The sequence below is a fragment of the Terrapene carolina genome, unplaced genomic scaffold, assembly GCF_002925995.2.
Source record: "Terrapene carolina triunguis isolate 2854851 unplaced genomic scaffold, T_m_triunguis-2.0 Scaffold66, whole genome shotgun sequence".
Lineage (NCBI taxonomy): Eukaryota > Metazoa > Chordata > Testudines > Emydidae > Terrapene > Terrapene triunguis.
Window position 1 is genome coordinate 53090912 of NW_020664417.1, and position 13800 is coordinate 53104711.

Sequence of the window (13800 nt, forward strand, 5' to 3'; positions counted from 1 at the left end):
GGCTGCCGACAGGGGAGGCCAAAGGGGCAGGGACATTAAAGCACTGCCGCAGCAGCACTTTAATGTGGGCTGGGTATGGGCCGGTGCAGCTCACTTTCACCCCTGGTCCTAGGGCACCTGCTAAAGCCAACCATCATGGACTGCACTTTACAGAAGTCTGCTACTTCATGTATTTCAGCTTAAAACACTGCATTATACGCCACGCACCTGGTGTGAATTCAGAAGCCAACTCCACATTGTATAAACAGCAGAGTGCTTACAGATATATTCCGGTAATAAAGCTGTGCAAAGTGGTCATGACATCTTATCACTCCAGCCACAAAATCAACATTGCTTCCCTTTTCAACCGTACCTGGATAAGAAGCGAGCCTCTCCCTCAGTGCATGCAAGAAGCCATTACCTCGCTCTCTGCTAAGGGAATTAAATGAACCACCATCAAAAAAGAAGTTGAAAGTAACTAAAATGGAGACACCACTGTTTTATTTACATTCCCCCCATTACACTATTAAAGAAAATATGAACACATCTTAATCTGTAAGAATTGCATTATTGTTCAAATTTGGGAATGCAGCATTGTCAAATATTGACCATTTTATTACTATGATGTATATTATAAGTTTTCAACTTAATACAAAAAAGAATTGGTTAAGTAAAGAAAATCAGATCTAGCCAGATTGTCTGTTGTTGAAAACAGTACATCGTGAGTCAGCACTTTTGTTGACTTCATACCAAAGGCCCCTGATTAAGATATTTGCTTTTTTAAATTAATTCTAAACGTTTCAATAGGTTTAGTCACTTAATGGCATGGGAGCTGCCCCTCAGGTTTCTTAGGCTACCAGGGTATCCTGGAAGTGAAGTGTGAGAGTCAATGATTTTCTCCCTCATACTTGCTATTGGGAAATTTGTAACATCATAATGCCTGTTGGCAAGGCGGCTGCTTATTTAGCCAGATGGATAAGCTCTAGAACAGACAGCAATAGTGATCATGTGGAACAGAGGAAGGAAGCCTCATGTTTGTGGATGCAGATCCTCAAAAGCCATCTGATCAGGTTCAGCAAGCAAGAAAGCCACTCAAATCCTGTGAGGCACCCAACCACCCCTTAAATACACCTTGCAAACCAGACAGGAAGCAGATCTCCATGGCACAGGGTCCATGAATGTGCCAGACTGACAAATCATTGCTATAGAAGTGCAGTATCTCATTTTCAGTGCTTGTTTAGCAACAATACCTGTACATTATATACAGCAACACACAAGGACAAGCTTGTTCCTCCCAATCCTTGCTCTTTAAAGACAATGAAAAAAAGCTTGTTAAAAACCAGACTCCGGGCTTATAAATAGTGCAGAGAATGCAAATGCCAAGAAAACAATGCCTCCTATGATTGTCACTGAAAGACAAAAAAGAAAAAAGTTAGATGTTGTACAGGTAAAAATAGTTTTAAAACAAGTTAAATGCACTTCTACCATGCCTCATGAGGGGTCCATTTTCATGGACTTGACTTCCATACCAACATGCACAGTTCAGAGGTTAAACTGCCTGCACTGGAAGTTATTTCTGGCTCATGCAACACCCTGCCAAGGTGTGTCTATTGTCATCCTACTGGCTAGCTGCACAGATGTAAATAAGGATAAATTTTGACCCTTAAAATGAAACCTGGTTTTAACTCTATTATACGTAAACCAGAGTAAAGTGCAGCCTGCTCCCCTGGAATTGGGAAGTTTTGGCTGACAGGAGTAAGGAAAAAAACCTACTTTACTCTACATTAAGGCAAAGGTGCAGTCACAAAGAGCAAATGTTTAGGAGTACTGCTAGCATAGTTCTCCAGATTATACCAGCACTGAAAATCTGACTTTAGAAACATTACAACTCCACCCCCAGTGACCAGAGAAATTGTATCATGATGCTTCTCAGCAGCATCTTAAGTCACTATTTGCTGATGAGATACTAACGTTTCCTTGGCCAGTGTAAACAGGGGACTATCTAAGTTTCATGAATAGTATTTACTTTTAAAATGTGTACACGCTATTGCTGCAGAAATGAATTTTCTTGATGTGTCTTGTACCCTTTCTGGGGGCAAGAAAATAAGACTATTACATTTGGAACAAGCTGTGGCCTGCCTCCAAGATGGGCATATCCCTGTTAGTCAAAATATTATAAAAACACCTGCTATGCACAGCAGATACCCTGAAAAGCAGTTGTTCCACATGTACAATAGCTCTGGGATTCTCTAACCCCCTTAATTCCTCTCCTTTGAAAGAGGAAGCCTAAACTCGTAGAGGGTAGAATCTCTGCTGCTGTTTGCCAGACAGCATACTTTGCGTTTCTTAAATGCTTAAGATTTTCTTCCACCTCCATACCCCAGGAGCTAAATTATGTGCCTCATCTTAATTTACTTTTAAACCCCTGATATTGGAATTCAGTACCCACCTGAAACTCAAATCACAGTAAGAAAAGAAGAAAGAAAAGACTTGCTACATTACCAAACGTGATTATGATTGAGCTCCTGGACATAGCACCAACCAGCACTAAGTTGCAAGGAACGCACAATCTTAACTTGGCTGGTTCTACTTGCGGTGGCATGTAGGCTATGCGTCGCTACATGCTACAGTGAAAAGCAGGCTGCGTCCACACTGTGGTGTGTAGCTCCACATGTCGGGGATAGACTCTGGCAACAGGGAGGCAGTGTGAAAATAGCAACGTAGATGGGGAAGGCACTGCTTGGGCAAGGAGAGAACAATGCAGGGTACATACCGCATGGCTCAAGTGTGTCTTCACTTTACTCACCTAAGCCATGCTTTGTCATCTACAGTGCTATTTATACCCATGCTGGGAGGGTGGGGGGGGGAGCGCAGGTATGTACTCTACCTGCCACTGGAAGAAGTGTGCGGTGTAGCTATACCTGCAGGAGGTGCAGTCATGTGAAAGGCAGAAGATTAAGTCTTCACAGGAAGGGTGTGAGGTGGAAGTGACAAGTGCTAAAGGCAGCTATAAAAGCCTCCAGTGAGTTTGACAGTGTGACAATCAAAAATTAAGTTAAACACACCGTTTTAAGCTCCTTCACATACCTTCGTTAGCATTAAAAACACTGCCTTTAACTGCACCCCAAGTGCACATACCATCATTTTCATTCTGATGGTCCCTAAAGCCAGCTATAGATGTATTGAGTATTTCTTTTTTCAGTTAGAATGAGATTTCACTTACCAGTCCTAACAGAAATTTTTTGTGCTATCATCCTTCCGCCAATAACTGCTAACCCAGTGCAAAGACAGTGTCCTACTGTTCCTCCCACTGCCACACCATAGGGATCCTATGCAAACACACAAGATCAACATTAGCACAGTTGAAAACCTACAAGGCTCAAACAGCAGTTTACCAGGAAAAAAATATGCTCTCTTAGTTTGCTGCAAGGCAAGGTAATCCCCAGAGAATATCGTCAACCCCTCTGAGGGGTTTTGCATGGCTTAATAGCAATTGTTTCCTGCAACACTGAGGAACAGTCACAACAGAAAAAGACTTAAAATCTGATAAATCAGGAGCAGCCTATTAAACCACTTAAAGATGGTTGAAAAGTGCCATAACACAGACCCAGGATTCACTTTGTTTACCTACCACTGAAAAGCAGCTACCTCTAGGGTGGAGGCTGACAGCTGGCTAGAAGCAAAGCAAAACTACACAATTAGAAGAACACTAACTCAAAAATTAAGAAATGTCAAACAAACCGTAAAGAGGAACTTTTGGTAGTCAGAGCACATGCTAGTTACCAGAAGTATTCTGTCAAGGTTCATGAGGCCAATGCACCTTCTCTAAAAAGGTCACCCAAAGAAGTATGAAATCAGAGGGACTAGGACTGGAAATATAGGTATCAAATTTTAGCCTAGATGGCAACTGTTATTCTATTCTAGGTTTACCAGCAGTCACAACTGTAACATCACTGGATGAAGTTTTCAACTGCATACATTTACTTATCCAATACTTAAATGGATATCTAAGATTTACCTACAAACCACTTTACAAAGTTGAAGGCTTTAGAGTTGCTATTTTTGTTAAAAAGGTTACTGGAAGGGTAAATAAAAAGACAAGAGACAATTGCTCTGCTATAGAGAACAAACACGGCGGTAAGTGTTACACAGCTTCTCAAGGTATCCTCTCCTTCTGTCTTACCTTCTTACAGTAGTCGGGATATAACTAACAATCCTAGACTGTGTTAACACCAAAGATGACTTGGGGAAATCTTCAAAAGGCAAAAGTAGCAGCTGGGCACCTAATTGTCATTTGTATTTTTGAAACTTTTTGTACTTCCTCTAGGAAGGAAAGATTTTAGACTCTCGACAGAAGGAAAAGGAAATGACAGTATTTCTTCCCTACAAGGAATGCATGGGGAAGGGGAGGAGGGTCTCTAGAAAGCAAAGAGAAGAAAAAGTCTATTCAGGGAAACATCAGACCCAGAAGGGGAGTAAATTGGGACTGGCTGGGCAAGGAGACTAGGACAACGATCCTTGTAGAAAACAACTGATGTGACAGGGAGCCCAAGGTAGGGGAGACAGGTACTGGCTAGGCAAGGGAGAACTGGATTGGGATGAGGAGCCATGGGTGCAGAAGAAAGAAGACTGGGAAAGGCTGGAGGGGACAAGGCAAAAAGGGGTCACATTTAGGGGGAGGGAATGGGCAGAAGGGACTGTGCTCACTAGAGCACACCCCTCCACAGACGGGTATGGAACCCAAAATTACTGAGTCTCATCAGTCCTGTGCTGTCAGCAAATCTGTGAAACCCTCTGGCAAAATGTGATTCATACACAGCTAGTGCTGGTACACAGACGATGACAACCTACTATTGCTATCAGTTATTCTGCTAGCTCAAGTGGCAGAGGTTTGTGTGGAGGATCTAAAGGCTCCAACCCTGCTAATGACTCATGTGGGTGTCAATGTAATGCAACTCCCAAAAATAAAAAGACCAAAATAAATAACTCAAACCTGACATTTACAATACATTAAAAGTTCCAGAGTTGAACATTCAAAAGTTAGGAATACCAAACTTCAGGTTGCCTGAGAGACCTTAATTCAGCTTCCTGGTGCGTATGCATTATTATGTAACTACATACATAATCAGTCTAATTACACGATCACAGGATGCATGCCTCTTTCAGTGCCCGGGATAGATAGGGTTCACTTAATGAGCAGCTACTCAATATTTTGTTTTCACTTCATTGTTCAAATACTATTTGAAAACTCCACACTATTCAAACCCTGGTCTGATGACAGAATTATTAATTTTCTCATGTGCTTTTCTATGGCACTCATCACTACGGTATCTGAGTCATTCACAAACATTAACTGACTTACCCTTGCAACACCCCTGTGAGGTGAGGAACTATAAAGCAGAGTGTGTACAAGGTCAAAAGTATCCACTAATTTGGGGTGTCCAACTTGAGACTTCCCAAGACCTGATTAAACTTAGCATTATATAGCACTTTACATGTTCAAACCATAGCTCCCATTGACTTTAGTTGCAGTTGTGAGCACTCAGCACTTCTGCAAATCAGACCCCAGGTCTCAAGATGAGTACCTGGAAAGTTAGAAACATAATTAGTGACCACCTGTGAAAAGTTTTGTTTAAGCACTATGCCCAGCATCACACAGGAACTCTGTGCAGAGGCAGTGATAGAACCAAATTTTCCAAGAAATCACTAAATTGTCTTAACCAGGAGACCATCCTTTCTCTTCTGGCAGTCCCCTGCCTCATTCACTGTACATCTTCCAACTTCTGCAACAAAGGAAGCAAGGGTCCCAAGACAACAGCTTCTTCCATTACACAAGCTTGAAGGTCTTGGGAGTCTCAAATTGGACACCAAATATTCATGGATACTTTTGATCTTAAACTTTCTGTCTCATAGCCCCTTGTCTCACAGGGGTGTTGTAAAGATAGTCAGTGTTTGTGAAATACTCATATCCAGGCCAGGTCCATCCTGTGCACTGAAAGGCCAGAGTCCTGTGGAAAAATAGTATGTAATGTAATTAAATACTATCATAATGCATATGCACAAAGAGGCCAAATTAAGGTTGCGCACACACAACCTTTGTTGTGGCAGTTCCTACTTTCTGAGTGCTTGATTTTGCAAGCATAATATTTGTGTGTGTAATATGAATATGTAATAGAAAAGAGATATGCAGCATGTATGCATCTATCTAGAAAGATTATCTTTCCCCCTCCATTTCCAGCAGACCAGAAGCTTAAGTGGATTCCCCTTTTCATTGTCTTCCTTGCTTTAGCAGCAATGTTGATGTCAATCAATAGAAATAGTATTTTAATGCTTGTTTTTCAGAGCAGCTCACAATTAATAGTGGTACATATAATAAGATAATGCATTCTGGACTCTAAGAAACAATCAGCTTTTAACAGTTTTAAGGATTGATCAAATTACAAGTTCCTCTTTAAAGCTATAAATAGTTTTAATAGCAATATCTGCTTAGCCTGACATTTTCAAAAAGGTTTCTTAAATGATGGTTATTGCATGGAACAAAGTGACAAATCTCTTATACTGTACAGCTGAAGAGAGAAAACAGCTTTTTCCAGAAATGACACTTGCAGTCCCAAACCATGCAGTAAACAATATCACTATCTTTAGAGGGAGACTGTAACAGTAACAACACCTCAGGTATTGAGGATGCACAGAAATAACCACACTGCCTTCAGATTCATGCCTCCATATGCTCCCAACATTAACTGGGTATATCTAATAAACTACAAAGGAGAATCTGATGTGTTGATAAAGGATATACCATCTGTCTCTCTACCTCATCTGCTGCCAATATTCAAAAACAGGACAAAAGAAGGACATTTTGTATCGATCACACTCACCTCTCTTGCTGCCAGGACTATGGTTGTCAATTGAGAGCGATCACCCCATTCTGCTACGAACGTTAAAGTAAAAGCTTGAACAAAAATTGGAGAAATAAAATGCAGCCACTTCTTCTGAGGTATATTTGTGCCTGTCCCTGTTTCCACATCTCCTGGCCCATTTAATAGTTTTGTTCTCTGGAACTGGAAACAAGAAGCCCATCAGAAGAACTGAAATATTATCCAAATATCCCAATGCAAATACTGCTCAAATGTAAACCCAATAATTTAATACCCAGGACAGTTAGACTTTGAACAATAAACTTAGCTGTTGAATATTTAAGGTACTGCCTACCACCAAGGTTACCTACAATTTACATATCTACACTTACCCTTTCCCTCCAAGTAACTGTCTGCCTCAAAGCTGTACAATTGGACATTTAGACAATCCAAATATTTAGCTCCTACTACAAATGTGCAAAGTAGGCAGAAACATAGGATAAGCATTTTAAAGCAAGAAAAGGTTTATTTTAGAAAATGATATATGATGAGCTGTTATGCTATTTTTAATTATACTGAGAAGAAACTGAATGCATTATTACGGTGATAAACAGTGGTAGCTCTTGAGATGGGAGAGGGGAAGACAGTAAAATTAGTGACAAGAATAATAAATGAAATAAAACTAATGCGCCAGAGAAATTGTATTAACTGTATTCCTTATAGCTGCAGTATTTTGCTTAGGTTATGTCCACAAGGACACCTGCAGCAACACTAGCTTCAGTATTACTCTACCTAAATGTTATAAATAAAAGCAGCAGCAATGGTAGCTGTCAACATTCTGGCTGGTAAAGCCCCAGGTGAAAGAGATATATAGAATTCATGGCAGTTCACTTCTCTCTCCCACCTCAAAATGCAGCTAGACAGCTGAGAATTACAGCCAGCTGTTAAAACAGTCTCCAGGAAATTACCAGAGGGGGCATTCTGTTATGTGGTCCATGGTGAAGAGGGGCATTTCTGTCTGTTTTCAGGTTATTGTTAACCACACATTTTTTTTGCATCAGACTCTTATTACACATATATACAGCTGAGCAACCCGCATGCACGTGCTTCCTTAATTGTGCAACCTAACTGGCCTAAGTGTTTCATTAGTCATCACTTCTAAGTACTTTATGACTTACTTCTTCATCTTTTTTCTTGATTTCTGCTTGAACTTCCTCCAGCTCCTCCTGACCCTCATCTGGGCTCATCTTCAAGCCTTCCCGAAGCATTCTGATGCCAAAAATTGCAAACAGTGCAGTTGACACATAGTATGTGTACACTCGGGGGATAACTGTGGTGGCATAGCCAAATAAAACTGAAAGAAAATAAGTTATGTTATATGTTAAATAATACCAAGATGACCACTGATATTATTACTATTTGTAAGTGCTGCTCTTTAGCAAAGTTCACTGTTCAGAGATCTATTACAGAACAAACACTTTGTTTTCCTGTATTCTGAGCTATAGAGCATCACCATGGTAAATTGCTGTGACAGCAGCCTTTGGAGCTGCTCTAACTTATACTGAGGGCAGTGCCACCCCAGAACCCCAGAGAAGTCTAAAGCTACCTTCCCCTCCCAGACCCTGGCTACTTTTTCTGCGTACTGCACAGAAAAAGCATCACAGAACCTGGCCGTTAATCTCATTTACACTTACATAGCAGTATGTAAGCAAAAGTCCAAGACAGTCCAATTTATATCAATATACATGTCACCTCTGAGTGCCCTCTGTCTTCAACTAATGAATGAAGTTATACGATCCCATTGCATTTACTTTGAATGGCATAAAATTTATATGATAAGAGACTACAAAAAAAAAAAAAAAGCTAGTAGCCCTTAAAGCTCTATAGAAAAGAATCACTAATAAATCCTGCATAACTGCTGCATTCATTTTCACTTTGGTTAAGATTTAAGGATGACAGACTATACGCATACATTTAATCAGTGAATTCTGAGAAAGGAAGCAAAGAGTTCTAACCTGATAAGCATGTCATCAGTCCTAAGGCAAGCATGGCACCAGCCATTACAGTCAAACGATTATAACGCATTGCCATGATGGCTGCAATAAAGAAGGTCTTATCCCCCAGTTCTGACACAATGATGACTGATATGGCAGCCACAAAAGCATGAATAAACCCCAAATTAGTTTTATCAGCAGATTCTTCACTGATAAGATGAACTGGAGGAACTGGCGTGGGCCATTTCTGTAAAAGAAGAAAATGATTGCTTAAGGTTGAACATTTTTCTCCTATTGCAAACCATTACGGTCTAATACTTTTTATTAGAATATTTTCAAGCAGGATGATTGAAGTTTTCCTTCAATCAGAATCTTTTAACTACTACTGACTGCCACCCATCTGGGACTATAGTGATCAGTCATTAACCTATGATATCCTGCTATGATTAATAATGAAATACCTTTGTGCAGATATTACTTAGGTATAGCGATCACTATCACAGTAAATGGAAGGTACATTCAAGTCACTGCAATACTGCAATTTACAATACATGGCTCTTTCTATTATTTTGGCAGATTAGTGAAGCAAGCAGTTTTCGGGTTACTGTATTACATCTAAAAAAAAGAATAGGAGTACTTGTGGCACCTTAGAGACTAACAAATTTATTTGAGCATAAGCTTTTGTGGGCTAAAACCCACTTCATCGGATGCAGATTCATTAGCATGTAAGCAAACACGCTGTCATCAAATTAATGCTTTCAGACTGTCATCTTACTTTTCGTGGCCAAGTTTTGCTGTTAATTTTATCAAATGCCAAATCCCCAGCTTAATGTCCCATTTTCGGTAGACCAATTTCTAGCAAATAAAATTTCACACTATATTAATCCCTCCGCCCCAGCCTGCAGGCTCCTTTGTTGCATCCCATGATCATCCATCACTTGTCAATTCTTACAGAAAGAGCTATAGCAGAAATAGTCTCAACTCTCAAGTGAAATAAGGTGAACATAAAGTACTTAATTCTTTAGAGAGATGCATTAACAGATTTAACTTGAAAATCAAGATTAAGAAGTCAAGTTTTGTAGGCTAAAGGTTCTAGTTTCTTGCATACTGTTTCTTTCTTAGCATACTGTACGTGCCTCTGCCTGTCAGCCCCACATACCAATGAATATGAAGTCAACAACTGGAGATGGAGACAAGGAGCAAAGTGAAATTTTTCTGGAGTTAAGGAAAATGTTTACCAGCAACATACTTAGCATTATTTAGATTGCTATAATGTCCAAAATATACTAGACACCTCCTAAACACCACCCTATTCTGTGCCCTCAAAACAGTCCAGTACAAGGTACTTAGGGAGATTTTCAGAGGCACAAATGGGAGTTAGGTGCCTAACTGCTCTTTGTGCCATTGAAAGTCTCCCCTTTCAGAAGTAAATGTTGACAAACCTAACAACTGATATCCCTGTACAGATTCAGGTTTTTCCTAATGACAGATTAACTTTACCTCAATAACCTATTCCTTCCTAGGCTCCAAGATTCCCATAAGAGTTGCTTAAAAAAAAAAAAAAACCACACTGCTGTTCAGCCAGATGGAAATGATTACCTTTCCATTTCTGAAAGCACTACTGTATAGTCAGAGAGACTTGATAAGTCTGGGAAAGAATAAGAGGACAAATGATTGAGATAACAAGCCATGACCAGAGGTCTGGGTCTAAAGTGACTCCTCAACAAGCTCTAGGTGAAAGCTTCATTAGCTCTTGCAGGCCTTTGGGCAAAGTTAAATAGTTGGGGGAGGGGGGTTGGCTTTAAACTTCTATTAGGCTAGGAATACAATAAAGACAGTATTTTTCCATTCATGTTTCATTCCTCACTAGCACTTATCCCTGTCTTCCCAATCTCATCTCCTCTATCCACTTTGCTGCGTTAACTGTTTTCCTCTTGCAGTTTGGTCTTGCTCCATGCCTTTCGCTCTACATTTTAGCCTACACTGCTCATGTTCTCTCTGCTTCCCTTCTTCTTCTGCCCTCACAGTGTCAAGTATGGAAATACTAAAGGGCTTCTACAGTTCCTCCTTAAGCTTATGGTCAAAGTGTTGCAGCAGCATTCCCTAACATGGGAACCTACTAAGGATTAATGTGCTTGATTAATTGATGGGCAGTATTAAATGATCCAGAACACTTGGAAAAAACATGACACATTTCAATAGTTAAAGTATAAGACACTAGTATGTTTGCATGAATGACTTCCCCTTTGTTGTTCATTTGTAGCCATTAGAGTTTTGCTTCAACATACATGCTGGGATCTAGTTAACCAGCCTATCCCCTCAGGAAGATGAGCCAGGGTCTTTCTTTATTCAGAGAGGAACAAAATCCACTTTTAATTCAGTTCTGTACACAGGGTATCAATTCAAGATTGCACATGCCTCTCTATCCACTGCTGGACTCCCCACTGTGTCAATGGGAGGTTTGCAGAAAGGCCAAGGGAATACAGCCTTTTACGCTGCCATTAAGTTTAATTACGTGTTATTAGTTAGGTATTATATAAATCAAGGTTAACTTGGCAGCCATGTGGGCTAAACACCTTTTCTTTTAGATTAAAGCTTGGATTCTGCAGACCCACCCTAGGTCACATACCCAGGAGCGCTCAACAGGCGGGGGAGGAGACACCAAGCCACAGCAGGCTGGAGACACCCGACACTCACCCCGAGGCGGGGTGTCTGCCCCCGCCGCAGCCCGCCCACCCCGACCTCATCCGCCCAATGCCGGGTGCTGTGCGATAGGCAGGCCCGCCCCGCCCAGGACGCTGCCCGGGGGCTCCGGGCTGCGGCCCCTGTGCACCCGGGGGGACAGAGGAGAAGGAGCGGGGGACACACCCCAGCACCACACACACACTCACGGCCTCCGCCTCACCTCGGCCCGGGCCGGATCTAGCCCCTGCACCGCGGGCTGCGGCTGCTGCTGCTGTGGCGGCGCCGGCGGCTCCTTGTTCCTGCCGGTCTCTTCCTCCAGGGCGGCGCGCAGCCCGGCGGGCGCGGCCAGGAGCAGCAGGAGCAGCAGCGCGGCGGCCCGGCAGGACGCTCGGCCTCCCGCTGCCTCCGGGCCCTGCCGGCCGCCCCCCGGCCCCATCCCGGCCTGCGACTCGCGGAGCGGCCCCGGCTCGACCCGACCCCGCAGGGAAACCTAGCGGCGCCGCGCCATGGCCGCTCCCGGATGAGGACGGGCCGATCCCCGCAGCCGCCACAACCGTCTCCTGCACCGGCCGCCACCGAGTCCCGGTGCGAAGGGAGGGCAGGAAGCGCTCACTCAGAAACGCCGCCTCCAGCGCGCTGAGCAACCGAACCCGCCCCGACCAGCCCGCCCTGCTTCCCGCAGCCGCGCCCCTGATTGGCTGCGATAGCCACCACGACGTGCAGGCGAGAGGGCGCGGAGCTGACAGGTTAGGCTGAGCCACGCTGCTCCCCTCCAGGCTAAGGGCGAACCGGCGTTGTCTGAGACGTGAAATCTTGTGACCCCCCGATGCCACGCCCCCTTCCTCCTGTGGAAGCTTTACGTGTCCTTCCCATGATCCTGCTGCCTAGCACCGCGCTGCCCAGCCCCTGTGCCCTGTGGAAAGGGAGGGGGAGGGGCGAAAGACCAAGGATCCCGAGCGCGGGCACCCGCAGCCAGGCGCGTTACAGCCCCTCGCGCGGGGCCCGCGGCACTGGCCCCGTCTCAGCGAGCAAAGCGGGCCCTGCGGGAGTCACCCCGGCGGGGACGGGCAGCGAGAGGCCGAGGGAAGAAGCCGGCTTTGTAGAGGGTTTTGAATCCCAGCGCGGGAGGGAGTGAGAGGCCCCAGGTCAAGGCAGCTCATGGCCCCGCTGCAGGTGCCGCTCCACGTGGCTAGGGCGAGCTAGGGTTACCATATTGCAGTCCTGGAAAAAGAGGACACGCCAAGGGCCCCTGGTCCCGCCCCAACTCCGCCCCTTCCCCAAAATCCCCACCCCAACTCCGCCCCTTCCCCTGAACGCTTTGCCCCCTACTCTTCCCCCTCCCCTGCTTCCCGCGAATCAAATGTTCGGAGAACGGAGTGGTCTCTAGTAGTCAAAGACCCTTCTTCCCCATCCCCTCCAGTCTATGTCTATCCTATTGCTGTCTAACCCGCCCCAGCTCCTCATCTGATTTCAACTGCCCCCCACTACCGCTCTGGATTCCTTGTCCCAGTTTCCTGGTCCTGTCTCACTCTCCTCTCTCCCCGACCCCATCCCTCAGATGGGATGTTCATTCCAGACTGGCAAAATTATAAGGCTTCCCAACATTTCAACACTTCCCATTCTAAATTTTCGGTTGCTTAACTATAGGCTAGTTCTGCCCACAACAAAGCATATTCAGAACTTCTGATTAAAGGGATTATAAGTGTAGCAACCTCCATCATAGCTAGTCACCAAAGATTGAACCTGAGCCATCCAGACTTAAAAGCATGAGCTTCTACTACTTGAGTTCAAGATATAACTCCCTTAGCTGGTAGCTATACAGTTATCCTCTAAAAATCCACCAGAGGAGGGCACAAAACACATGTTGGACAGTGAATTACAGAAGTGCCAAATATTATTATTAGACCTGCAATACTTTTCACAATGAACATCAGCAGGGGATAAACTGGGAGTTTAAGAATATTTGGAAAACAATTTTAGAATAACATTCAGTGCTGTGGTTTCAAAGAAAAAAAACCTGTTAAAACTCATAACTTAGCAGCATTCAGTGTTTGAAAAAAAACAACTTCCAGGAGGAATACAAGTTAAGAATGTTGAAACAGGAAGATGTTATGCTTAGTTACCACTTGGGCAAGGTGGCGTGCTATGTAATACTTGCAAGATTTCACTGTAATGTTTTACAATATATAGCAGCGCAATGCTGATTCCATTGATATTGTTGAGCAATTCATGCTGATTTTATTTCAGCCCACATCTTAATAGTTTTGAATACAAGATCACAATTT

The 13800-nt window shown here is 43.4% G+C and overlaps 1 protein-coding gene across 1 annotated transcript; it reads right to left on the reverse strand.

Annotated features, from left to right (window-relative positions):
- Positions 1-458: 458 nt before the first annotated feature.
- Positions 459-12111, reverse strand: TMEM165 (transmembrane protein 165). The gene is made up of 6 exons (XM_024216068.3): positions 11736-12111; positions 8852-9077; positions 8015-8190; positions 6858-7040; positions 3203-3308; positions 459-1388 (listed from the first exon to the last, which is right to left on the reverse strand). The coding sequence occupies exons 1-6, from the start codon at positions 11949-11951 to the stop codon at positions 1312-1314; spliced, it is 984 nt and encodes a 327-aa protein (XP_024071836.1). The 5' UTR covers positions 11952-12111; the 3' UTR covers positions 459-1311.
- Positions 12112-13800: the final 1689 nt, after the last annotated feature.

Coding starts and splice junctions, on each gene's coding strand:
- TMEM165 (XM_024216068.3), bottom strand. CDS start 11,951: ATGGGGCCGGGGGGCGGCCGGCAGGGCCCGGAGGCAGCGGGAGGCCGA. Junction 7,041..8,014: donor TCAAGAAAAAAGATGAAGAA/GTAAGTCATAAA, acceptor TCTTGTTTCCAG/TTCCAGAGAACAAAACTATT. Junction 3,309..6,857: donor TAGTCCTGGCAGCAAGAGAG/GTGAGTGTGATC, acceptor GTGTTTGCATAG/GATCCCTATGGTGTGGCAGT.